Source organism: Oncorhynchus kisutch, linkage group LG30 (assembly GCF_002021735.2).
Source record: "Oncorhynchus kisutch isolate 150728-3 linkage group LG30, Okis_V2, whole genome shotgun sequence".
Taxonomy (NCBI): domain Eukaryota; kingdom Metazoa; phylum Chordata; class Actinopteri; order Salmoniformes; family Salmonidae; genus Oncorhynchus; species Oncorhynchus kisutch.
Window position 1 is genome coordinate 1,025,366 of NC_034203.2, and position 27,850 is coordinate 1,053,215.

At 42.8% G+C, this 27,850-nt stretch overlaps 2 protein-coding genes across 15 annotated transcripts in view; one reads left to right on the forward strand and one right to left on the reverse strand.

The window, feature by feature from the left end:
* Positions 1–6,299, forward strand: part of LOC109875109 (FAST kinase domain-containing protein 3, mitochondrial-like) — a 33,768-nt gene extending 27,469 nt beyond the window's left edge. For all 3 annotated transcript variants that reach the window (XM_020467299.2, XM_020467300.2, XM_020467301.2), the window contains one exon: positions 1,857–6,299. In XM_020467299.2, coding sequence (XP_020322888.2) covers positions 1,857–1,943 — 87 coding nt within the window. In that variant the 3' untranslated portion in view covers positions 1,944–6,299. The remainder of the gene's footprint in view (positions 1–1,856) is intronic.
* Positions 6,163–27,101, reverse strand: LOC109874525 (nucleolar transcription factor 1-like). Of its 12 annotated transcripts, none has more exons than XM_031809724.1 (20): positions 26,906–27,101; positions 21,664–21,770; positions 21,161–21,342; positions 20,897–20,980; positions 20,592–20,747; positions 20,276–20,340; positions 19,942–20,062; positions 19,679–19,789; positions 19,256–19,377; positions 18,738–18,879; positions 18,382–18,423; positions 18,147–18,260; positions 17,584–17,745; positions 17,146–17,256; positions 16,029–16,114; positions 11,440–11,629; positions 11,071–11,118; positions 8,519–8,659; positions 7,819–7,908; positions 6,163–7,626 (listed from the first exon to the last, which is right to left on the reverse strand). In XM_031809724.1, exons 2-20 carry the CDS (start codon positions 21,722–21,724, stop codon positions 7,555–7,557), a joined length of 2,100 nt encoding a protein of 699 aa, XP_031665584.1. In that variant the 5' UTR covers positions 21,725–21,770; positions 26,906–27,101; the 3' UTR covers positions 6,163–7,554. The 12 variants fall into 12 exon arrangements, with proteins under 12 accessions (XP_031665584.1, XP_031665583.1, XP_031665582.1 ...); XM_031809723.1 differs by having other exon boundaries at positions 7,819–7,911; XM_031809722.1 differs by having other exon boundaries at positions 17,128–17,256.
* Positions 27,102–27,850: the final 749 nt, after the last annotated feature.

A 27,850-nucleotide genomic window follows, 5' to 3' on the forward strand; every position in this document is an offset into this window, starting at 1 on the left:
GAACTTTGCGACCTTTTGCCACATTTCAGGCTTCAAACATAAAGATATAAAACTGTATTTTTTTGTGAAGAATCAACAACAAGTGGGACACAATCATGGATATCCAATATATTTATTGGATATTTCAAACTTTTTTAACAAATCAAAAACTGAAAAATTGGGCGCGCAAAATTATTCAGCCCCTTTACTTTCAGTGCAGCAAACTCACTCCAGAAGTTCAGTGAGGATCTATGAATGATCCAATGTTGACCTAAATGACTAATGATGATAAATAAAATCCACCTGTGTGTAATCAAGTCTCCATATAAATGCACCTGCACTGTGATAGTCTCAGAGGTCCGTTAAAAGCGCAGAGAGCATCATGAAGAACAAGGAACACACCAGGCAGGTCCGAGATACTGTTGTGAAGAAGTTTAAAGCCGGATTTGGATACAAAAAGATTTCCCAAGCTTTAAACATCCCAAGGAGCACTGTGCAAGCGATAATATTGAAATGGAAGGAGTATCAGACCACTGCAAATCTACCAAGACCTGGCCATCCCTCTAAACTTTCAGCTCATACAAGGAGAAGACTGATCAGAGATGCAGCCAAGAGGCCCATGATCACTCTGGATGAACTGCAGAGATCTACAGCTGAGGTGGGAGACTCTGTCCATAGGACAACAATCAGTCGTGTATTGCACAAATCTGGCCTTTATGGAAGAGTGGCAAGAAGAAAGCCATTTCTTAAAGATATCCATAAAAAGTGTTGTTTAAAGTTTGCCACAAGCCACCTGGGAGACGCACCAAACATGTGGAAGAAGGTGCTCTGGTCAGATGAAACCAAAATTGAACTTTTTGGCAACAATGCAAAAACCTTATGTTTGGCGTAAAAGCAACACAGCCCATCACCCTGAACACACCATCCCCACTGTCAAACATGGTGGTGGCAGCATCATGGTTTGGGCCTGCTTTTCTTCAGCAGGGACAGGGAAGATGGTTAAAATTGATGGGAAGATGGATGGAGCCAAATACAGGACCATTCTGGAAGAAAACCTGATGGAGTCTGCAAAAGACCTGAGACTGGGACGGAGATTTGTCTTCCAACAAGACAATGATCCAAAACATAAAGCAAAATCTACAATGGAATGGTTCAAAAATAAACATATCCAGGTGTTAGAATGGCCAAGTCAAAGTCCAGACCTGAATCCAATCGAGAATCTGTGGAAAGAACTGAAAACTGCTGTTCACAAATGCTCTCCATCCAACCTCACTGAGCTCGAGCTGTTTTGCAAGGAGGAATGGGAAAAAAAATTCGGTCTCTCGATGTGCAAAACTGACAGAGACATACTTCAAGCGACTTACAGCTGTAATCGCAGCAAAAAGTGGCGCTACAAAGTATTAACTTAAGGGGGCTGAATAATTTAGCACGCCCAATTTTTCAGTTTTTGATTTGTTAAAAAAGTTTGAAATATCCAATAAATGTCGTTCCACTTCATGATTGTGTCCCACTTGTTGTTGATTCTTCACAAAAAAATACAGTTTTATATCTTTATGTTTGAAGCCTGAAATGTGGCAAAAGGTCGCAAAGTTCAAGGGGGCCGAATACTTTCGCAAGGCACTGTATATATATATATATATATATATGACCACATTTTAAACATCTTACAACCACATTTCAACCAAATGTCAGTATTCCTTTACCTCCATTACAATCATCCGATGACGCTTTTGAATTGGCAACTGCTACCAGGTAACTGGTCTACTAATGGTCCGCTTTGCCCAATAAGTATAAAACTAACAGTGTTACTGACATCCCTCCTTGTGTTCCTCTCTCCTCTTTTTCCTCACTCCCTCTGTTGTTCCTCTATTCCACAGCTGCCCTATCATGAACTGGAGAAGCTGAATGGTATAGAGGAGGTGAAGCAGTACCTCCACAAAAAGCTCCTGGAGGTCCCCTTATGACAACAAAAGACTTGAGTGTGTGTGTGCGCGAGTGTATGCCATTTTGGCGGCTTGGAATAGGACGGTTATTGGTGGGATTGGGAAAGGGGGCTTTGTTTGAGGTGGAAGACAAACCCTGGTCAAAGTCTAAAACGGAAGAGTTTCTGGCAACTTGCATTAATCAAAATGGTGCCAGCCTATTTGCAACCAGTTGATGGCATGTGTAGTGTCAGGTTGCCACACTTGTTGTCAATGCAATCTTGTCATTGTCACTTCACAACGGTTCAAATCTAATTTTATTGGTCACGTACACATAATTTGCTAATCAAATCCAAATCAAATCAAATTTATTTATATAGCCCTTCATACATCAGCTGATATCTCAAAGTGCTGTATAGAAACCCAGCCTAAAACCCCAAACAGCAAGCAATGCAGGTGTAGAAGCACGGTGGCTAGGAAAAACTCCCTAGAAAGGCCAAAACCTAGGAAGAAACCTAGAGAGGAACCAGGCTATGTGGGGTGGCCAGTCCTCTTCTGGCTGTGCCGGGTGGAGATTATAACAGAACATGGCCAAGATTTTCAAATGTTCATAAATGATCAGCATGTTCGAATAATAAGAAGGCAGAACAGTTGAAACTGGAGCAGCAGCACGGCCAGGTGGACTGGGGACAGCAAGGAGTCATTATGTCAGGTAATCCTGGGGCATGGTCCTAGGGCTCAGGTCCTCCGAGAGAGAGAAGGAGAGAATTAGAGAACGCACACTTAGATTCACACAGGACACCGAATAGGACAGGAGAAGTACTCCAGATATAACAAACTGACCCTAGCCCCCCGACACATAAACTACTGCAGCATAAATACTGGAGGCTGAGACAGGAGGGGTCAGGAGACATATATAGCTAATGTTATCGCAAGTGTAGCAAAATACTTATGTTCATAGCTTCAAAGTACAGTAATGCCTAAAAATACAAAAACAGTACACGCAAATCTAAAAGAAAGGAATTAAGAACTAAATAAATATTAGAACGAGCAATGTCAGTCCGAAACCCCCAAAAATTCACCATATATACAAAAGTATGAGTGGATTTGGCTATCTCAGCCCCACCTGTTGCTGAAAGGTGTATACAATTGAGCACACAGTCATGCAATCTCCATAGACAAACATTGGCAGTAGAATGGCTCAGTGTCTTTCAACGTGGCACCGTCATAGGATGACACCTTTCCAACAAGTCAGTTCGTCAAATTTCTGCCCTGCTAAAGCTGACCCAGTCAACTGTAAGTGCTGTTATTGTGAAGTGGAAATGTCTAGGAGCAACAATGGTTCAGCCGCAAATTGGTAGGTCACACAAGCTGATAGAACGAGACCGTTGAACAGCGTAGCGCGTAAAAATCATCTGTCTTTGGTTTCAACACTCACTACCGAGTTCCAAACTGCCTCTGGTAACAACGTCTGCACAAGAACTGTTCATCGGGTGCTTAATGAAATGGGTTTCCATGGCCGAGCAGCCACACACAAGCCTAAGATCACCATGCGCAATGCCAAGCGACTTTGGAGTAGGGGAAATCGTTCTCTGGAGTGATGAATCACGCTTCACCATCTGGCAGTCTGACAGACAAATCTGAGTTTGGCAGATGCCAGGAGAATGTTTACCTACCCCAAAACATAGTGCCAACTGTAAAGTTTGGTGGATGAGGAATAATGGTCTGGGGAGGTTTTTCATAGTTCGGGCTAGGCCCCTTAGTTCCGGTGGAGGGAAATGTTAATGCTGAAGCATATGACGACATTCAAGACGATTCTGTGCTTCCAATTTTGTGGCAACAGTTTGGGGAAGGCCGTTCCCTATTTTGACAATGCCCTCGTGCACAAAGCAAGGTTCATACAGAAATGGTTTGCTGAGATCGGTGTGGAAGAATTTGACTGGCCTATGCAGAGCCCTTACCTCAACCTCATCGAATACCTTTGGGATGAATTGGAACGCTGGCTGCAAGCCAGGCCTAATCGCCCAACATCAGTGTCCAGGGGGGACCAACTCCATATTAATGCCCATGATTTTGTAATGCAATGTTTAACAGGCAGGTGTCCATATACTTTTGGTCATGTCGTGTAGAAGCTGTTTTTCAGTCTCTCGGTCCCAGCTTTGATGCACCTGTACTGTCTCCGCCTTTTAGATGGTAGCGGTGTAAACAGGCCGTGGCTCGGGTGGCTGAGGTCCTGTGACACTGGTTGCTGTAGTCCTGGAGGGCAGGCAGTGTGCCCACGGTGATGCGTGGGCGCACAGCACCACCCTCAGGAAAGCCTTGTGGGTGCGGATGGTGCAGTTGCCGTACCAGGCGGTGATACAGCCCGACAGGATGCTCTCAATGGTAACATCTGTTGAAGTTAGTAGTTGTCTTAGGGGCCAAGCCAAATGTATTCAGCCTCGTGAGGTTGAAGAGGCGCTGTTGATCTACGGACTATTTCTAATATATCACAATAGCGTGACAAAATAGTTGTGTTCATTTTAGATTTTGACCAGCGTATTTCTATAGTTCTAGTTTTGATCATGGTTTGGTGTGAACGAGTGGGAAGTAAGTTGTTGTTATTATTATTATTATTATTATTATAATAATAGTCATACGGAGATGACAATGTTCTGGTGGTGTATGAAAAAATAAGTCCCTTTTTAAAATAAAAAAATAAATGTTTTATTGAACTGCAGTTGTAACGCATGTTGGGACTGTGTAATAGGTTCGCTACGGACGTCAGAACCGCAACAGTTCATTCGGATCAAATGTAACTGGGTGACATGGGGTTTATTGAGACTAACAAATGGGACCTCTTCATTGTGTTTTCTAATACTTGTGTGTGTCTGTAAATGAGGGATGAGGATGGATAAATTAAGTTAATGAAAAAAAAAGTGTTATATTTTTGTCTTCGCTAGAATGGCTTTTCCGTTGTCCAGAACTAAGCAATGCACGTTGGAGCATCTATTTTCTACTGGGTTTCTTTGTTTTGTCGTTGGTACTTATGACATTCAATGAATGACTTCATTCAGAGAGGAATTTGTGATTCCTTAAGTGAGTTTCCACCATTGCATTGACAATGGGGAATTGCCAGACACCAGTCTAGTTAAATTAGGTGTATTGCTATGAAATAGACAAGTGAATACAGTTAATCTGAAAACCTTTTTGTTTTCTCAGTGGCATTTGAAATGGAACCCTGACCTAGATTTTGCATGATTGAGGTAATGCGTTAAGTCATGCAGTGGTTTGCATGGACAAATTGGTGTTTGATACTGGACTTGCTGAAAATGACCCATTTTATTTCAAGTTGTCTCAAAGCAATACAAATATTTGTAGAGACAGTCCATTACCTTTTTACAGGACCCCAAAGACTTGGATTTTGTTAGGTTGGCAGAAATGGCTCATGGGATTTGTAATTGTGGTTTCGCCCCTGTATTACTAGGTGTTTTGTCTTTGCTCTCAGTTTATGTAGCCGATCAGGAAGAGAATAGGGTAATGCCAAGGATTTATATTTACACTAGATGACTGAGGGCACTGTGATGAAGTCACCGTGCCTCCATCTTGACACTCCCCAGGCAAAGCTAAATGCAATTATTTTAAGGACCAAGGATCATTTTACTATAAGACCCCTTGAAGTATGAAAAAAAAGTAAATTATTTGATAGAAGAAAGAAATGGGGCCTTACTACTTTTAGCCCATGCAAACACATTGTATAACATTCACTACATGAAACGGCTAGCCCCCACCCAAAAAAATTATCTAAAGGAAGTTTGTTCTGAAGTGTCTGTCCCTTATGTGAAAGATCAGGATTTCTTTTTTTTTCTTTTTATGTTTACATGTATCTAACCCCTTTCTTTTTTGGCAATATACATTTTTTTCAACTGGTACCAGGGGCCCTTCAGACAAAAGCAACCGACATGTACGTGTTCGTGAGAGTCATCTTTCCATAGAGGGTTCATAATAGTATGTAGGCCAAACTGTTCGGATGCCACAGACAATTGTGTGAGAAGATGGATTTTCAGGATGTCTTATGGTCTGACAAACACGGCGCAAGCTGTCTTTCACCGCAGATGTGGAAGTGGTGGATTGAGATACATCCAATGCATAAATAATGGGGATGTTTTTATGTTGTGGACACTGACCTTACAGGGTTTATATTAATGAGTGCAGTTGTAAGGATCCATGGGCTGTTCTGAATGCTTGTTGCAAGTCTACAAAACACTGTAAATGCATTATGCACAGGTGGTTGAGTTTATTTATTGGTATCACTCCTGGTACAGGGGATGTGTATTATATCTGGGGAAAGACAAGTTGAGTTTATGCATTTGTTTGTTTAAATATTGATATGTCTGTATAAAAACAAAAGCAACATGTCATTTTTGTTTTGTGAATTATGTACATTTTACATACAGTATGAGCAATGGAAAATTGCATGATTAGTTTTGAATTTTGACATTGATAAAACAGAATTTAAAGGTGGACTATGCAGAAATCACTGCCATTTCCCGGTTGCAAATATTCTAATAGTTTGCCTAACAAAACAAGCTAGTATAGTGTAGAGAATCATTGTACCATCTAAACGGCTGAGAAATATATTTTCAGCTGTTTGAAACTGCAAGCATAGAAAGATCTACCGCTTCTTAGACTTGCTTTCAGTGAGTGATGGATCTGTAACACACATGTGAATTTGGTCAGCTTGCCCAGAAAGGGATACTTTTGCAATGTCAAATACTGAAGCTTAATACATACAGGTACTACAAATTGTTTAGGGAAATCGACTACAGCCAAGGTTAGTGGGGAAAAGTATAGCTGTATTTTGTGGATCGTCCCTTCATAGAAATGTCTAACGCTGCGTTCATGCCCAAGTCGGAAGCTCTTAATTACCAGTGAAGTCGTGGATGCATGTAATTTCCTTAAGTGACAGAGATCCCACATGTGTGACAAGTCAGAGCTCAGGGATGATAAGACTAGTTTCCCACTATGTACATGTTCAAGTGCCACCTGCTCACTTGGTTATGGCTAGAAGTAGTGTACTATATGGAATAGGCTGTCATTTCGGTTGCAAACCTACCCCATCAGTAACAGAGCTGAGCATACTTCTTACATTAAAGCTCTATAAATAAACATCAACTAACGGTTGAAATCACACAAGAAGAATTCACAAGAAAAAAGTGCATTTTATTTTAGAGGGATTGACCAGATGTTTCAATGGAGGAAAAGCAGCAACAGTCCTCCCTCTGCACGGACTGTTAGACCCAAGGACAAAAAACAGCAAACTCCTCAATATTCCCCTCCCAGTCAAAAACTCTGTAGAAACCAGTCTTGTTCAAAAACATAAAAAAAGCCTCAACAGCTTTAATTAGAAATTTCCTTGTTCATAATAAACACCTAGAAAGGCATTGAACGCGTAACAGCCCCTGTAAAAGATCTCGTCCCAGTTGAATAAAAGTGCTCCAGGTCAACAGGGGGAGCATGACTTTTCCATTCGTCCCTTTATTTCGTCTCGTTTTCTCCAGTCTCATTTCTCCTTGTGAGAAAGAGGTGTGAGCGAATTGATGACGCCGCTGTAACTTGCGCCTGACTCGTGAGGAGGTGTGTCCCGCACAGCCCCTCCTATTTGGGGGGGTGGCTAATCTGAGTCCGAGTCACTGCTGTCCTCTGAGGAAGAGCTGCTGGAGCCCTCGGATGGGTCGTCGTCATTCTAGAGGATAGTAGAACATCTGGGTCAAATCCATTTTACTATTAGTGTGGTGATTGGACTATTCGATTGTACTAGGCTAAATCAATCAGATCTCTCAAAATGCAAACTCCGGTAAACTAAGCACACCTCAAATACTTTATATTTTGCTTATGTATTTGACCCAAGTCTACACTAAAGCATAGTGCCGTTCACCTCATCTTCGCTGTCGGAGCTGCCAGACGATTCTTCATCATCAGAGTCTGACGAGTCAGTCTTATCATCCTCGTCCGAGTCGGACGTATCCTGCTGGAGAGCAGGTAAAGGGTCTTTACCGCAAACTCACACGTTTACAGAATGGTGCACAGCATATACATTTATAACAGCACACGGAATACACAATTACAGGACAAACATGATAGGATAACAAATACCACGCACACAAACACCTTAAGATAAGTTAAACACACAAACTAAAAACATACTGACGTAAAAGCATGTAAGAGTAATCAGTGTCACACTCCAACTGCCGCAGACTGTTTGAGCCTTAATCACAGTAAGGACGACTAAAGCCCACAGAGGAATCCAGGTCTTGATGATCTACCTTAACTCAGGGTTTCCCAAACTCAGTACTGGGAGCCCCCTGGGTGCATGTTTTGGTTTTTGCCCTAGCACTACACAGCTGATTCAAATAATTATACTGTTTAGCGCCTGGGGGGCCCCTGGATCAAGTATGGGAACTAATTCTAAACCATTAAAATTGCAGGAGCCCACACACACAGCACAGGGTACCACAGTCTGACCACCACCCATGCAGCGGCCTCAAAGTCCGAGTGTTTGTATGTGAGTGAGTGAGTGTGACTAATGCTTCTCTGTGTGTGAGAGAGAAGCAGTCTGGCGAGAGCGGCGGAGTTACCTTGGCCCGGTACGCCATGGCCCGCTTGCCCCCTCCGACCTCTGCTGCGGCCCTGGCACCTACCACCTTCCCCTTCACTGTCGCCATCAAACACACCTTGGCTCCCTGGGCGCCCCGCGCCTTGGTGGTGCTCCGCCGTTTCTGCATGCGGGGGGGGATTAGGAGGAGGATGAATAGATGGAGGAAGGTGTGGAGGGAGAGAACAAAGAGGGAGAACAGGGCGGCAAAGATGGAGGGTGGGCAGCACACAAACACGGTTCAAGCTCAAAGCAATGATGATTAGTAGCTAGATGCTAATATGATTACGTTTTTACCCCCCATTCAAATGCAGTAACGTTAGATACCCGCTTGTGCATACAGATAGTCACTACGGCAGTCACATCAGGCTACAACGACAGAACAAGGCAATTTCATTTACTAATCTAAAGCAAATATATTTGGTGTCAGCTTTTAGTACTCCAGCTACAGAGAAGAGTAGCTATGGAATATGAAGGATGTGAATGGGGAATACAACTATAATAGCATTAGTGATAAGGGTTATAGCAGGAGTATGAAGTTCTACAGCTGCACCATCAAGAGCATCCTGTACTGGTTGCATCACTGCCTGGTATGGCAACTGCTCGGCCTCCGACGGCAAGGCACTACGGAGGGTAGTGCGTACAGGCCAGTACATCACTGGGGCCTAGCTTCCTGCCGTCCAGGACCTCTATACCAGGTGGTGTACCAGGTGGTGTCAGAGGAAGGCCCTAAACATTGTCAAACACAGCAAGCAGTACCGGAGCACCAAGTCTAGGTCCAAAAGGCGTCTTAACAGATTCTACCCCCAAGCCATAAGATTCCTGGGGCGGCCTAGTGGTTAGAACGTTGGGCCAGTAACCGAAAGGTCAGCTCGGGGATTCGATCCAGCAACAAGGTAGAAATCTGTCATTCTGCCCCTGAGCAAGGCAGTTAACCCACTGTTCCCCGGGCGCTGGAGACGTGGGTGTCGATTAAGACAGCCCCTCACACATCTCTGATTCAGAGTGGTTGGGTTAAATGCATAAGACGCATTTCAGTTAAAGGCATTGAGTTTCACAACTGACTAGGTATCCCCCAGTCCTGAACAGCTAATCAAAGGGTAACCCAGACTATTTGCATTGACCCCCCCCCTCCTCTTTTAGGCTGCTGCTACTCTATGCAGTCACTTTAACTCTACCTACATGTACATATTACCTCAATTACCTCAACCGGTGCCACAATTAGCAAGAAGGATCACATCGTGTCAGTGGATGGCTGGGTGCCAGCAGTGTTTTGCATGCGCAACAGCTTGGAGCACACATTTATCTCTCTCCTATTGAAAAAGCTACGGTCCGGTTGAAGTAAAACCTGAGGATTGATTATAAAAAAAAGAATTGTCATGTTTCTACAAACTTTACGGATACTATTTGGAATTTGTGTCTGCACCGTCGTGACCGCTCGAGCCTGTGGATTTCTGAACAAAACGCGCCAACCAAATGGAGGTATTTTGGATATAAAAATAATCTTTATGGAACAAAAGGAACATTTATTGTGTAACTGGGAGTCTCGTGAGTGCAAACATCCGAAGATCATCAAAGGTAAGCGATTCATTTTATTGCTTTTCTGACTTTTGTGACCAATCTACTTTGCTGCTAGCTGTTTGTAATGTTTTGTCTGCTGAGAGAGATGTCGTAACATAAACGCTTGGAGAGCTTTTGCTGTAAAGCTTTTTTGAAATCTGACACACCAGGTGGATTAACAACAAGCTAAGCTGTGTTTTGCTATATTGCACTTGTGATTTCATGAAAATTTAATATTTTTAGTAATTTTATTTGAATTTGGCGCTCTGCAATTCAGCGGATGTTGACAAATGATCCCGCTAACGGGATTTTAACACTTATTTTTCGTAACTGCATTGTTGGTTAAGGGCTTGTAGTAAGTAAGCATTTCACCTGTTGTGTTTGGCATATGTGACAAATACAATTTGAAGGGTTATAGCATGACTGTATGTTTGCCAGCAGCATACCACCCTGCATACCACTGCTCCTGGTCAGTCCCTGGATGGGAGAACAGATGCTGCTGGAAGTGGTGTTGGAGGGCCAGTAGGAGGCACTCTTTCCTCTGGTCTAAAAAATATACCAATGCCCCAGGGCAGTGATTGGGGACACCGCCCTGTGTAGGGTGCCATCTTTCGGATGGGACGTTAAACGGGTGTCCTGACTCTCTGAGGTCATTAAAGATCCCATGGCACTTATCGTAAGAGTAGGGGGTGTTAACCCCCGGTGTCCTGGCTAAATTCCCAATCTGGCCCTCAAAACCATCACAGGCACCTAATCATCCCCAGTTTACAACTGACTCATTCATCCCCCTCCTCTCCCCTGTAACTATTCCCAAGGTCGTTACTGTAAATGAGAATGTGTTCTCAGTCAACTTACCTGGTAAAATAACAGATGAATAAAAATGTCAAAAAATGTTTGGGGCACTGTATATGAAGTGCTATCTTGAATGAGGGTTGAGTGGGATGTCAAGAACATATTTGAGAGAGTGCAACTCACTGTGGTGGAAAACTCTTTATAAACAGCTCGCTCCTGGGGAGAGAGAGACTGAAGGGGAAAAGAGAAAGAAAGAGGGAAAAAAATAGTAAGGGGGAAGAAATGACTAAATAAATTATGTTAAGACTGATTTCTTCCAAAGGCTCTGATAACATTTGATCTATCAATTCAACTGTTTAATGATTTTAGAAGAATACAACACAGGTTATACGTTTGCGTCGTGTATCAATGTCGCCTTACGCAATCTGTCTCGTTCAGTTAGATTGTTTTATGTTTATTTGATTATTTTCAGGCAAGGCGACCTTGTGTCCACTGTTCAGAAAGTTGCCTAACAAATAGTCATTATTTGACCCAAAGATTACCCTCCCTTACCTTGACCCAAGCCTCCAGCTCGGCCTTGTACTCAATCTGCAGCTCCTCCACCAGCTTCTTGTACTTGTCCTTGTGGCTCTGGCTGAGTTTGTGCCAGCGCTTGCCGATCTCCACCATGCGCTCCTTCAGGCTGAAGTGGTTTAGCTCGCCGTTGGTCAGCAGCTCCTGGGAGAACATCTGGTAGCCGCTCCTGCAGAGAAAGAGGGAGAGAGCGACAGGGAGAATGGTTTAATTCAAGATTAATTACACCCACAGATCAGTAAATACAAACTAAGGGTGTGAACGTTTAAATGAAATGTAATACTTAACATTAAGAAAAAAAATATACTAAAACATAATTGTTTTTACATTTTTTAAATCACAGTACAGTTATCACAAAACGACCACTAACAGGTCCCACTCCTCATCCAAAGGGGAAATATTTAACAAAATAGGCCTACCTAACGCAACAATGCTGTAATATTAGTGGGGATATGCAGCATCTTTCAAATTATTTGCCACAAATACAAAGCACTACACACATCTTTAACAAAGCGCTGATTACAGAAATTATTGCAGTCGATATGCGGCCAAATTAAAAAGGACTGCCAAGCCCATTTGAGCCGCAACTCGCGCTACTGAAACAGGTGCGTCTCTCTCAGCAATATCATTGTTCACCATTACTCCGATTTCAACAGGGTGTTTATTCTCTTTATAGTGGAAGTTGAGACATACAGCTAGCAGCATTAGAAAGCAACAATTCTTCCCCTTTTAACCAGTAGATACCCACATTTGGTGCTTGTTTTATTTTGCCCTGTGTTTCATTTGTGAGTTTAAACTTAGTGGGCAGGATTTTGTTAAACATGAAACAAACTAGGCCCCTAGAATAATGAATACACAATTTGCCTCCATCATTTGCATATTTCAGTCTGGATCCTGTCTAAAGTTATGGGGGGTTATAACCTATTCTAAAAAAGGCACACTATAGCACTTTGCAAAACATCTTAAAATAAACTTAGACAAGACTAATGTATTATTCTAAACGCCATCATATTTCCCTACTTTAGTCAACCAGTCCATTTTGAATTTGTGGTAAAGCCGTTGTGGTTTGGCAAGGAATGTTGCTTCTGTACAGTTGGTTGTGTATCCCATCAGTTAGATAGATACGTTTTTATAGGCAGTAATTTCTCATGGGAGGCGCGCAGCATTCGTGTGTGTATAAGTAATGGTCGAATCGAAATTGAGTGAGACGTAAATGGAGGGAAAAGAGAATGTAGGGAGAAGAACTGTGATCACTTGGCTGTTTACTCTGTTGCGAGTCGCTAATCCACATAATGAAATGGAAAGAAGTCAACGTGAATTAACGGTTGTCTTCAGGATAAAATGTCAGTTTGTAACAAAACAAGCAAGTATAGTGTAGAGAATAATTGTTCCATCTAAACCACTGAAATATATTTTCCATAACCAAAAATATTGTATTTTTAGCTGTTTGAAGCTGGTGTACAAAACCAAAAGTAAAAGACATAAAAACTCAACTTTCAGAACGGGAAGCTTAGAAATGGCGCCCATAGAACAGAATTACCGCTTTTTGGACTTGCTTTCAATGAGAAGTGTGAATCTGGTCGCCCAAAAAGTGACATATTGCAGTTTAAATGTTGTCCATTTGTCGCATCCCTGATACAAACTGCAATCCATGAGCAAAGGAATGGCATAGGTCCATCTAAATACACTGAACAAAAATATAAAAACGCAAAGTAAAGTGTCCCATGTTTCATGAGCTAAAATTAAAGATCCCAGAAATGTTCCATATGCACAACAAGCTTATTTAATTTAACTAGGCAAGTCAGTTAAGAACAATTCTTATTTACAATGACGGGCTACCAAAAGGCAAAAGGCCTCCTGCGGGGACAGGGGATAAAAATAAATGCAAATATAAGACAATAAAAAAGCCACTCTAAAATGATCTGTTCTCAAGTTTGTGTGTGTGCAATTGGCATGCTGACTGCCGGAATGTGCACCAGATCTATTGCCAGAGAATTTAATATTAATTCAAGCCACCTCCAACATAATTTTACATAATTTGGAAATGCGTTCAACCGGCCTCTCAACCGCAGATTACGTGTACAGTATGGCGTTGTGTGGTCGAGCGGTGCCCCATGGTGGCGGTGGGGTTATGGTAAGGGCAGGCATAAGCTACAGACAACAAACACAATTGCATTTTTATCAATGGCAATTTCAATGCACAGAGATACCATGACGAGATCCCAAGGCCCATTGTCGTGCCATTCATCCGCCGCCATCACCTCATGTTACAGCATGAAAATAAATGGCCCCTTGTCACAAGGATCAGTACACAATTCCTGGAAGCTGAAAATATCACAGTTCTTCCATGGCCTGCATACCCACCAGACATGTCACCCATTGAGCATGTTTGGGATGCTCTGGATCGACAGTGTGTTCCAGTTCCCGCCAATATCCAGCAACTTCACATAGCCATTGAAGAGTAGTGGGACAACAATCCACAGGCCACAATCAACAGCCTGTTCAACTCTATGCGAAGGAGATGTGTCGCACTGCATGAGGCAAATGTTGGTCACTCCAACATTTTTAAGGTATCTGTGACCAACAGATGTATATCTGTATTCCCAGTCATTTGAAATCCATAAATTAAGGCCCCATTTATTATTTCAATTGACTGATTTCCTTCTATGAACTGTCACTCAATAAAGTCTTTGAAATTGTCGCATGTTGCGTTTTATTTTTGTCCAGTATACATATTTACAGTGCCTTCAGAAAGTATTCACACCCCTAAACATTTTCCACATTTGGTTGTGTTACAAAGTGGGATTAAAATGGATTTAATTGTCATTTTTGGTCAACAATCTACACAAAAGACTATGTAATGTCAAAGTGGAAGAAACATTTCAACACTAATATATTTTGATTAGTTACATGTTATACCCCGAGTCAATACACATTAGAATCAACATTGGCAGCGATTACAATCTGGGAGTCTTTCTGGGTAAATCTCTAAGAGCTTTCCACACCTGGATTGTGCAACCTTTCCCCAATGGTCAAGGTCTGTCAAATTGGTTGTTGATCATTGCTGGACAACCATTTTCAAGTCTTGTCATTTTCAAGCCATAGTTTAGACAAAAATCTGCTTGAAAAGCTAACTCGGAACATTCACTGTCTTCTTGGTAAGTAACCCCAGTGTAGATTTGGCCTTTTAAGTTATTGTCCTGTTAAGAAGTGAATTCATCTCAGTGTCTGGTGGAAAGCAGACTGAACCAAGTTTTCCTCTAGGATTTGGCCTGTGCTTAACTCCATTCCATTTATTTTTCATGCTGAAAAACTCCCATTCTTAACAGTTACAAGCATACCCATAACATAATTCAGCAACCACTATGCTTGAAAATATGGAGAATGGTAGTCAGTAATTCTTTGTACTAGATTTGCTGAATACATAACATTTTGTATTCAGGACAAAAAGTTAATTACTTTGCCACATTTGCAGGATTACTTTAGCGCCTTGTCATAAACAGGATGCATTTTTGGGAATGTTTATTCTGTACAGGCTTCCTTTTCACTGTCAGTTAGGTTAGTGTTGTGGAGTAACTACAATGTTGTTGACCCATCCTTCAACTCTGTAACTGTTTTAAAGTCACCTTTGACCTCATGGTGAAATCCCTGAGCGGTTTCCTTCCTCTCCGACAACTGAGTTAGGAAGGACGCCTGTATCTTTGCATTGACTAAGTTAATTGATACACCATCTAAAGTGAAATTAATACCATGCTCAAAGGGATATTCAATGTCTGCTTTTTTTCTTTGTACCCATTTACCAATAGGTGCCCATTTTTGCAAGGCATTGGAAACCCCTGTTCTTTGTGGTTGAATTGGTGCTTCCCTGCTCGACTGAGGGATCTTACAGATAATTGTATGTGTAGGGTACAGAGATTAAATAGTCATTCAAAAATCATGTTAAACACTATTATTGCACACAGAGTGAGTTCATGCAACTTATTTAGCATATTGTTACTCCTGAATTTATTTAGGCTTGCAATAACTTATTGACTCAAGGGTTGAATACTTATTAACTCTAGATATCAGCTTTTAATTTTGAATTAAAAATCTGTAAACATTTTGAAAAACATAATTCCATCTTGACATTATGGGGTATTGTGTGTAAGCCAGTGACCAAAAACTGAAAACGTTTTAAATTCAGGCTGTAACACCAAAATGTGGAAAAAGTCTAGGGGTGTGAATACTTTCTGAAGGCACTATAGAAATTGACAAAAGGACATACAAGGGACCTACACAAACAACAATTAGCAACACGCAAAAGTAGGTGAATCTAAGAGGTTCTAGACAAAGTGCCCGAATAAGGTGCTGAACGACATGAAAAAGGAGCAAAACAATGATACTGACAGGGTGTGGAAAAATAAGAAAAGAAGATAAGACATTTGGGGAAAAAGGGACTGAGCAAATAGACAGAGAAAATGAAAAAGAACAAGAACATGGGCCAGGATAAGCCAAGAAAAGAAACCATATGATAAAAAGACACCAGTAATAACAATAACACTCAAAAGAGTTGGCGTGTGGATACTCACACTGGTGGCTTCTTGGGCTCCCCTTCAAACTTTGGTTTCCTCTGGCCTGCTCCTGACTGGGGAATTCTAGACTCCAACAATTCCTTCTGTGGGAGAATAACTGTCATTACACCACGAGCACAGTCCACACACACACACACACACACACACCTGGGTGTACTGTACATGTCAAATACTTGGAATACGGGGGCTCCATTGTATCGGGCAAATTAAATCAAGTATTTGACCCAGGTCAGCAATAGGGTTAATGGTATGCCCATGAAAATTACACACCGGGACAGTTGAATGGATAATCAATAGAAATACACATTACATACTTTTTATTTTTTACCCCTTTTTCTCCCCAATTTCATGGTATCCAATTGGTAGTTACAGTCTTGTCTCATCGCTGCAACTCCCGTATGGACTCGGGAGAGGTGAAGGTCGAGAGCCACGCGTTCACCGAAACACGACCCAACCAAGCCACACCGCTTCTTGACACAATGCCTGCTTAACCCGGAAGCCAGCCACACCAAAGTGTTGGAGGAAACACTGTCCACTTGGCGACCGTGTCAGAGTGCATGCGCCCGGCCAGCCACAGGAGTCGCTAGAGTGCGATGGGACAAGGACGTCCCTGCCGGCCAAACCCTCCCCTAACCCGGGCGAAGCTGGGCTAATTGTGCACCGCCCCATGAGTCTCCAGGTCACGGCCAGCTGCGACAGACTCGAACCAGGATCTCTAGAGACACAGCTAGCAACTGCGATGCAGTGCCTTAAACCACTGTGCCACTTGGGAGGCCCTCACATTACATACTTCAACAGTGTGCAAACAGTGACATCCAGCAAACAAACACACAAATGTCAAGACTCTGGTACAATGGCAGAAAGCAGTAGAAACAAAGAAGAACAAGAAAAACTGAGATCACGCAAACGCATTCAGACGGGACGGATCCACCAACTCCACACTCCGTCGGGGGTAGCTTGGAGAAGGGTGTGCAACGAAGAGGGATAGTGGAGAGAGAGGAAAGAGAAAGGGCAGGGGGTGGGGAGGGCGACCAACATTTTGACATTTCTTCAGCACAACCGAAGAAGACAGCGGTCAAAACATCTGGTCACTGACCACGGGCCGGTACTGAACCTCGTATCGCTTCTGGTCATCGGCCGCCTTCTTGATCCACGGGATCTTCTCCTTCTTCTCCATGGCCTTCCAAGCAGACTCCATAGCACTCTGGGCCTTCTTGCGGTCACTCTAACCACAAGACACAGGACACAGAATTTTTAAACCTTAGGACTCTATGGATTAAAACGCATCCCTAGATGCAGTACGGCAGGGGTCTTCAACTGGCGGCCCGTAGGCCACTACAGGCCCACGAGCCAATTTGAATTGACCCATCAAGGTATACCGTGTTTAAAAAATGTTTTAAAGTTATGTTGTTGGAAAAGATAACTACTTCAATATAAATGTAAAACACTAAAACCAAATAGAAAACTATAAAAATGTATATGGACCTACAGTTTATTAAAAAATGGTTTTTATCTAGGGCTGTTTTGCAGACACAAAATGCTGCTCGCTCACCCTGTACTTGGCCAGGTAGTCTCCTATGACGCTCTGTTGCCACATCTCCTCGGCAGTCTTGGGCGTCTCAGGGATTTTGGTCCTCTTCTTGCCGCCACGCTTCTCTTTCGCCGTCAGGCCAGCGTGCACCCAGTGCTCCAGCTCAGCTTCGCGACAGCGCTCCTGAAGGAATGCGATAAGAGACAAACCTGGCGTCACATATACATTGTGTACCTAGTACACTTTTAAAACAGAGGAGGCTAGTGTGAGGAGAAATAGGAGGACGTGCTCATTGTAATAGATATCAAACAGTGTTTGAAACTGTTCCATTTTTCTATTACAATAAACCCGTCCTCCTATAGCTCCTTCCACCAGCATCCACTGCTTTAAAATGTAAACGATCCACCCTCACTGCATCTTAACAGCTCAAACATCCCCATGACCCAACATATGAACCGCTTAGTAAACCTTACTTCTGCCTGGCCAGGTGAAAAAAGCGTTCACTGTAACTTAGAAAGCTATATCCCAACTTGCCAAGTGGCTGATAGGTGGTGACATACCTGTTGTAGTTTTGTGAGACCCACCTTGGCGGAGGGGGACTTGGCTCCATGCGGGCTGCCAGCAGCCCCCATGCCCAGCCGCGAGCCCCCCAGCTTCTCCTCCGTCATCACGCGGTCCCTCTCCTCCTCTGGGAGACTCTGGGGAAACAGAACCGACAGAGGCTTTCATAGACTTCCACTTCTAAAACTCAGGTCAGCTAAGCATGTGTAGTGTGATATGTACAGTACTACAGATATGGTTATATTCAGTTCTACTTACCTCTAGAAACCTCTGTAGGTCAATTTCATACTGCTTCTTTTTCTGTTGCCAGAAACACCAACAGCGGGGTGAAAGAAAGAGCATTGCTCAGATTTGTGAATGACAAAAAAACAACTTTGTTATCATGACAGAAATCCTTTTAAACCTTCACAACACTTCTACAGCTATAAACAGGTATTTATCTATATTTTCTGCAAGGTTTCCCAGAAGCAGCATGACATGGCAGCAAAAAACAAACAATTGAAATCAATAGAGGCCAAAATACTTGAAGCAGCTATTAAAAAGAAGCAGAGGACCAAGTCCAGGACTTGTTGTTTCATTGCATTTCCTCATGAACGGAGCTGAACAAGACTGACCTGCTCACAGCGTTTCTGAAACATGTCCTTCTCCTTCTGCGTCATCACCTTCCACTGCTTACTGCACAGCACCATACGCTCCGTACTGGGAACATCCTTCATGTTCACCATCAGCTCGGCACAGTATAGGGAGTAACCGTTCCTGAAGACCGAAAACCATTAGCTCAGCGCCATAGAATTCAACTACACCACAGGTCTTTAAACCCCACAGAAACCAAGAGAAACCAGAAACCACTAACTTACTGTTTGCAAATAAATAAAGGATCTCCTATCCATAATCTCTGGATTAAAAGAAATAATGAGGGCAAAAATCCCTTTTGGTCTTTACAGAACTGCCTAGAGACCACAGGGGTCTGGCAGTGGTAGCGCTGCCGACACTGGACCACATATTTCCTGGCGACAGGGGGTTTGAGCGCCACCTCAGTCGCTTTTCTGTGCCCCTATACATTCCTCTACCCTCTCTCCACTTGCCCACTATTCTTTCATTCAAATAATGTGACTCCGATCAAGCAACTTACGGCGGTGGTTTGGTTGGCCTGCCGTCAAACTTGTCCTTGAGCTGCCGCTCAGCTTTGGTGAGGACGGACTTGACGTGCTCTTCAGCATCTGGATGGGCCTCTTGGTAGACCTTCATACTGCCCTGTAGTGAGAACCATAGATTCAATCAAACGTTTTGGTTGACAATGAGAAATTATGGACAATTTCTCCTCATCAAGACTTAATCTGTGAAATTGTAATTGATTGTGACTTTCCTAAAAGGGATTAAATAATATTTATTTAGAAATGTGCATGTTACTCTCTAAGCAGCGTATATCACACATGATGAAAATGTGCTGGTTTACTCTACCAGGAAAAGGTAGTAAAGGATTACCAAGTTGTGTCCTGACAAGGTGCTATTCTATTGAATATTTACTCTTGACCCTTCACCTCTAACCTCTTACCGCATAGTCTTTCTGCAGCTCCAGGGCCTTGCTGATCCATTTTAGTCTCTTCTTGTCTGAGAGCTGGGACCACTGTCTCCTCAGAGCCTCCTTCAGCTCCTTTTGGCTCACCTGGTAACCCCAGAGAAAGGAAAGGCATTCACCACAAAGGACTCCAACAGGGACATTTTCTTTTGAGGGTGAATTAATGGAAGCACAACACTCAACAGTTCCATTCAGCAAAATCCCAGACTTAGCTGAATGGGTCCTCTGCAAACACTCACATCAGGGTGGAGCTTCATGTAGGTCTTCTTCTCATGGTTGTACCACAGCTGCTGGGGCGTCTTGGGCTTCTCAGGAAGGTCCGACTTCTTTCTCTCCTCTATCAACTCCGGGTGGTCCTCTCTGGACGTGAACAAGAGCAAAGATATTAAGGCAGCTGTATATGGGTGGTATACCCTTTCAACAAACAGATAGAGGGGTGATCACCCACGTTTTTTTTTAAGGGAAATTAGTCAGCTTTGGAAAGTGTTGGTTATTATCCAGTAGAGGAAGTTAATTTGGCCACCGAACACTAAGTAACTTGTTAACCGGCTTGAAAGAGAAAATGCCACTCACTTGAATCGGGCCATATTCTTCTCAAATGACTCCTTCTCTCGCTGAAACTCTGTGATGTACTTTTGCTGTGGGGAACAGAGAGTAACCCTCAGTGAATTAGCTATTAACTGAAAAACTAACAGAGCTGCTACAATTGAAGTACAGAAAGCTATCAAATTTGAAGCAAGAAAAGAAAGTAATTATTTCAGGTAAGTGTATTCACATACCACTCTGTTTTCTATACAGTGATGTCATGTTTAGATGCGAGAGCTGCTTTGAATTAAATAAAGATGATCCCAAAGGCATAATGAAAGAGCAGGGTAGAGTTGACCATCACCTTTTTCTTGTCTGGGAGCTCCTTGTATTTCTTGGACAGAATCTTGGTGAGGTCAAGGTTGCTCATCTCCGGGTGGATCTTGGCATACTTAGCTCGCTTCTCCATAAAGAACCGGAAATACGGCGTAAGTGGTTTCTTTGGGAAGTCTGGGTGTGTCTAATAGGGTGGAAAACAGAATAATTGCCATTCATATGGTAGAAGGCGTGAGATTGGCAACAGTATCGTGAATGATCAAGTCTCCTCCTCCAAATAACCCTAGTATTTCATGGAATGTCATGAGTATAAGGTAAAATCTGATTCTTTACCTTCAATTTCTTCCCTTTGTAAGGGTTCTTCACAAACTCAATGACGTCAACTATGAGCTCTGTCATAGTCCTAAACTTCCGCACCTGAAGACAGTATCAAATAGATAAAAAACAGAAATTATGTTGTAAACATTTTCATAGTGCCATTTTGCCAGTAGATAGAGACGACAGACATTTCTTTCTGCAATTTCTGTGACACTCTTCCCTCCACACAGAAAATAGATTTTCTGATTTTGTGATTGGCTGAAATTGTGATTGGCTAACCTCAGTAGACACCTTTGCCCACTTCTGTTTGCACATGTCGCCAGTAAAGTCTCCGAAGCAGACCTTCTCCCAGTCAAAGTGGGACTCTGTGGTTTTGTATTTCATGGCATCACCATCAGGCAACAAGCTCTGAATCCTCTCCAAAAGAGTGAGGCAGTCCTCCTTACTCCATGCATCCACAACTAAAACAGACAAACTGACAACCATCAAGCAACATCAAAGGGCATGCCTTTCATTTGTTTTGACTGGCCCCTTTAGTAGACACAATAAACCTCAAGCTGACCCTGGAATAGATTTCAACAACTGACACATACCTAAGCAAATGTCAAACACATTGATCTTTCAAAGTCAACCAGAATTCAACACAATATTACAAGATAAAAACATACACCTACATGTAATTACATAAGCATGAAGGAAGGATACACAAAATTACAAAACTATTACTAGAAGAAATGATATAGCTTGTGGTTGATGAATGGTGGTTTGATTATTTGGCCTACCTGGCTCGGTTTTTATCTGAATGGTCTGGGAGGCAGAGGGCACACTGCTGCTGCCGTTCATGGTGCAGCGTCTGTGGGCAGCTCAACTGACCCGATTCCTAGAGATTCTGGAACCACAAAATCAAAGCGAACTTTATTTGTCACAGGTGCCGAATACGTGTAGACCTTGCCGTGAAATGCTTACTTACAAGCCTTTAAGCAAAAGTGTAGTTCAAGAAGAGTTAAGAAAATATTGACCAAATAAACTAAAGTAAAAAATAATTAAAAAGTAACACAAAATAACGAGGCTATATTACAGGGGGTACCGGTACAGAGTCAGTATGCGGGGTACAGGTTAGTTGAGGTAATTTGTACATGTAGGCAGATATTCCAATACGTAAAGATATTGATCTACACAAGATTTCTCAAATTCAAGAACTGACTTTTGACGTTCCAACCAAGGGTTCTTAATACGTTATACTATGGTTATGTCCACGACTAAATATGTTCAAAAACATTGACACGGAGAGGGTGCACGTTATGCCAATTATTCAGCTGACGAAGGTCAGACGTCTTTACTACAAGTAGGCTAACCAATAGGCCATGCACAGTTGCGATGGGGTGTTCCTAATGTTTGGTATAACAGGCGTCACTGTGCACACAAGTTTCCCCCTGGCAACTTCAGACTATAGGCATGCACTCTTAAAACGACCATGATGCGTTATAAGCACAACCAAATTAAGAAACTCTTTGCACTGTAACTGACAGCGAAGAGACCTGGGACTGAGTCCCTGTCAGTCTGCCATCCGAATTTGCTGCAAAGTTCTACTGCGTAGCCTAGGTGAACACCTTGCATAGTCATAGTGTAGAACCCCCGTATATAGCCTTGTTAAATGCTATTTTGTTACTTTTTTTTTTTAAAGATTTTTTATTTATTTTTTACTTTAGTTTATTTAGTAAATAAATGTCCTATATTGACCTGCCCTCCAAATTTGCATCACCGCTATTTTGCAGCCCATTATACACTAAAGCCAGACTAAACCTTCAGCAGCCCACTAAATTGTGTACCCATTACCTGTAAGCTACAGTGGGCAAGGGACTATAAAGTAGACTATAGCATATCAGCATTATAGACCTATCCAACGGCTGTGTGAGGAGTGAAGCAAGGATAATTCGCAAACGTGTCTGTGGGAAGAGAAGCAATTCAAGGACCACTCCTGAGTGGCAAATCTGGTGCGGTCCATGAGGAGATGCACTGCAGTACTTAGTATCTGGTGTGGCCACCAGCTGCATTGACTGTTACTTTTGACCCCCCTTTGTTCAGCGACACATTATTCCCTTTCTGTTAGTCACATGTCTGTGGAACTTGTTCAGTTTATGTCTCAGTTGTTGAATCTTATGTTCACACAAATATTTTCACAAGTTTACTGAAAATAAACGCAGTTGACAGTGAGAGAACATTTCTTTTTTTTGCTTATATATACTGCTCAAAAAAATAAAGGGAACACTAAAATAACACATCTTAGATCTGAATGAATTAAATATTCTTATTCAATACTTTTTTTCTTTACATAGTTGAATGTGCTGACAACAAAATCACAGAAATTATCAATGGAAATCAAATTTATCAACCCATGGAGGTCTGGATTTGGAGTCACACTCAAACTTAAAGTGGAAAACCACACTACAGGCTGATCCAACTTTGATGTAATGTCCTTAAAACAAGTCCAAATGAGGCTCAGTAGTGTGTGTGGTCTCCACGTGCCTGTATGACCTCCCTACAATGCCGGGGCATGCTCCTGATGAGGTGGCGGATGGTCTCCTGAGGGATCTCCTCCCAGACCTGGACTAAAGCATCCGTCAACTCCTGGACAGTCTGTGGTGCAACGTGGTGTTGGTGGATGGAGCGAGACATGATGTGGATTCAGGTCTGGGGAACGGGTGGGCCAGTCCATAGCATCAATGCCTTCCTCTTGCAGGAACTGCTGACATACTCCAGCCACATGAGGTCTAGCATTGTCTTGCATTAGGAGGAACCCAGGGCCAACCGCACCAACATATGGTCTCACAAGGGGTCTGAGGATCTCATCTCTGTAACCTAATGGCAGTCAGACTACCTCTGGCGAGCACATGGAGGGCTGGCGGCCCCCCCAAAGAAATGCCACCCCACACCATGACTGACCCACCGCCAAACCGGTCATGCTGGAGGATGTTGCTGACAGCAGAACGTTCTCCACGGCGTCTCCAGACTCTGTCACGTCTGTCACATGTGCGCAGTGTGAACCTGCTTTCATCTGTGAAGAGCACAGGGCGCCAGTGGCGAATTTGCCAATCTTGGTGTTCTCTGGCAAATGCCAAACGTCCTGCACGGTGTTGGGCTGTAAGCACAACCCCCACCTGTGGACTTCGGGCCCTCATACCACCGCCGTGGAGTCTGTTTCTGACCGTTTGAGCAGACACATGCACATTTGTGGCCTGCTGGAGGTCCTTTTGCAGGGCTCTGGCAGTGCTCCTCCTGCTCCTCCTTGCACAAAGGCGTAGGTAGCGGTCCTGCTGCTGCGTTGTTGCCCTCCTACGGCCTCCTCCACATCTCCTGATGTACTGGCCTGTCTCCTGGTAGCGCCTCCATGCTCTGGACACTACGCTGACAGACACAGCAAAACTTCTTGACACAGCTCGCATTGATGTGCCATCATGGATGAGCTGCACTACCTGAGCCCCTTGTGTGGGTTGTGGACTCCGTCTCATGCTACCACTAGAGTGAAAGCACCGCCAGCATTCAAAAGTGACCAAAACATCAGCCAGCAAGCATAGGAACTGAGAAGTGGTCTGTGGTCACCACCTGCAGAACCACTCCTTTATTGGGGGTGTCTTGCTAATTGCCTATAATTTCCACATGTTGTCTATTCCATTTGCACAACAGCATGTGAAATTTATTGTCAATCAGTGTTGCTTCCTAAGTGGACAGTTTGATTTCACAGAAGTGTGATTGACTTGGAGTTACATTGTGTTGTTTAAGTGTTCTCTTTATTTTTTTGAGCAGTGTATATATATGATCACTGGTGACCAATGATCATAGGTTACAGAAATAATCCCTGATCTGACATGACTTGGTTGGTAGCCTAGCATAAAATCTATTTTCACACATCTATCGGTGATGTCTTCGAGGATGGGAGGAATGAAGGCTGCATAGGTTATCCCAAAACAGGGGCATCGTCTCCGTTACAGGCTATGCATTCCTCTCAGCTATACCGCTAACTTAAGCTACTTGTTCATCGTATAGAGGCTAGTGTCTACTCTAGACCTGCAATAGGTTATAATAATGGAACGTAAAATTGCTAAGACAGGGCTTTACTATGCAAGCTGCACATCACAGGTGTTCCGGGGCAGCCGATGTGCCCGGGATGCACAATCCTTCGGCGCAATCCGTGCATTAGGCTACATTCACAAGATAATACGTTTAGGCCTATTGGGCTACTTCATTGGAATTGTACTAAAACACCATGTCATTACGCAGATTTGTAAATTAACCATCCATTTCGACATATTGGCTAGGCCTAGCTGTTAGACTCTCTATGCAAGGTGTTGGCATATGCAGGGGATTGAGGATAACATTGTAGTGAATTTGAAGGGAAGCCTGTAGGGACTGATGCACACAACTCCATGGCTTCACAGTCAGTGACAGTACCATTCATTTTCAAAGGAATAAACATGATTTAGAAAATTATCACAACAATATCAAAATCTCAATTTTACAATGTAGAAAATGTGTCAATTAAAAACAGTTTTATATTATTAAATTTAAACAAGTGGATCAGAAAATAGAGAACTTAATAGATTGAAACTAACATTATATTATTATATTTTAATAATCAGTGTATTAGATCATTAGACTAATAAGCGTTACATGGACCCTCGGCCCAAGTCCATCCTATATCATAAGAGAACAACATTGCTAGGGCAGTGCTGCTTCAGGCAGCCACTGCTTCAGGGCAGTGGCACACAATATAATTGTAGGACCGATCAATGTTTTGTTTCAACGTGTGATTTTTCAATAGCAGCAGAATTATTTTCTATTGCAGATATGAAAATAAGGTCCTTATGCTTCCAAAACTGTACCGCGAGCGTGTGTTAATGTGCAGACCAAGCTACAGTGCTCTTAACTCCCGTACAGAAGACACCCATGATCAAGGGCTAGGGACCGATTAGTTCCGCGGCCAGGCCATTTTTCTGCTTATTTTCCATCGGGCCCCTAACCGAAAGCCTAACTAACCGCGACTGGTTTGGTATATAGGTTAGCCTTGGTAGATAACCTAGGCGGAGGGAGCGTTTTAGAGAAGGGAATAGAATGTTGGAACAGCTTGAACATTCCATGGCGGCGGGCTGAATCGAACTGCCAGAAAGTGCGCGACTACCCCCGCCCGTATCCCCCAATCGGTGGCGCAGCTGTGCACCCGACCGAGGCGCCGCTTTCTCGGTGTATAGGCTAGTGTTATGGCCCGCTCATAAGGTCAAACTTCGGAACACACAACAGATCCTCCAAACTTATTCGAGAACATAGGCCTACATTGCACACAAAAAAACTTGCCACATGCATGAGTTTCCCATCTACCGTTACATTTTGGGAATATCTAAAACTATAAAAATATATAAAATGCTCATCATATACTGCATTCAAATATTTCGAGGGGCCGTGGCATTGCTAATGTAATGTACTTCTATTTTTGAGTCAAGGCTACTCATAGCCTTATAAATTTGTCTTGGGAACACCGACCGTTTTCTGCTTCCTACCCCAGTAATGGCGCCCTTATTCCGGCAGGAGTCAAAACGCAGCTTCCGCTGGCAAGAAAAGTATTCTCACCGAACACATTTTTGAAAATAATATTATATTATACCACGAAATGTTACATAAAAACACGCTCAGTCGACTTAATTTCTTATTAGCAGCCTGGATGTGTAGGACACGTGCAGTTTGGTAGTATAATTCGTTATTTTGTGAAAAGTCATTTTAATGGTATAATTTGGAGGAGATTGCACAATTAACTATCCATGTGGTTTTATAAGCTACCAAAAAGAGTAAGTGCACATTTCAGAAACGCTAATAAAGTGAGGATTTCCTGAAAAACAGATACGCGAGCGGGCGCATCTGTTTGCTCTTGCCCCAAAGCTCTCACTGCAGAGCCGCCATGAGTGTTACAAAGACTGGGGGAGACACGACTTGAAAATCGCTTATAACGTCGTCAAAACACAACTTTTCACTCACCTTTCGTGACAGTTAGAAACCAGCGTTGATACTAAAAATCAAGGTATTCGTGTTAATTATTTTAGGGCTGTTTAAGTGTCTATTTTTCAGCCGTAAACCCCAGGGAGTCAGGTTGAAACGGATCCGACAAAAGAAGCGTCTGTTTCGGTATGAAACTCCGCCCAACGCCGCAGGGGGAGGAACTCCAAGGGAAAACATGCGAGAAAAAAGGAGACAAAGACGGCAGTATTTCATAAGAAATAGTTTTATTGTGTGTGGTTCTGTAATATCTTTAATGAATAACGCATTTATTTTACACATTTTATCAATTTAAAATCTTTTCGTTTTTTGTTGACAATTCATGATTGTATATTATTCTTATAGTGATTATCAATAGTGTCTTATTTAAAATACTTAATTCTAACTAGACATTTATCTGCCACCCCCTTCATTTTAGCCAGAGTCCATGACTGCTAAACCGATTAGCCTATCCTCGGAATAACACCTCAGAACAAGCCACAATGGGACTTGAGAGATCCAAGGATGGATGGAAAGTTTCATTCAAGGCTCGAATTCGAAAGGCAAGGGAAAATAAATTAAACGTTCAAGGAGCCTATAGCCTTATAGCACTAGCAAGCCATATATTTGCATGCAGGTGTCCTGATAATATCCAAGGTCTTGTTTGCTAATGCCTATTCTGAAATGACAACTCTAGACCATGGACATACTTCACTTTTTCCTCAGTCCAGCCTTTCATGTAGGCTACCAACACCAATAGTGTGCAACTGCAGCCAGAAATTCAGGGCATCCTGCATGTGATCTAGAGTCCCATTGTGTCTCCTTTATGAACACCCCTCCCCCTTGGTTCCTGCATGAACGCCCCCCTTCGAGCACCCAGTGCAACTGCAGCATGCAATTCAGAGCATTCCTCTTGAGCATCCAATTGGTTCCTTCATGAGCCCCCCC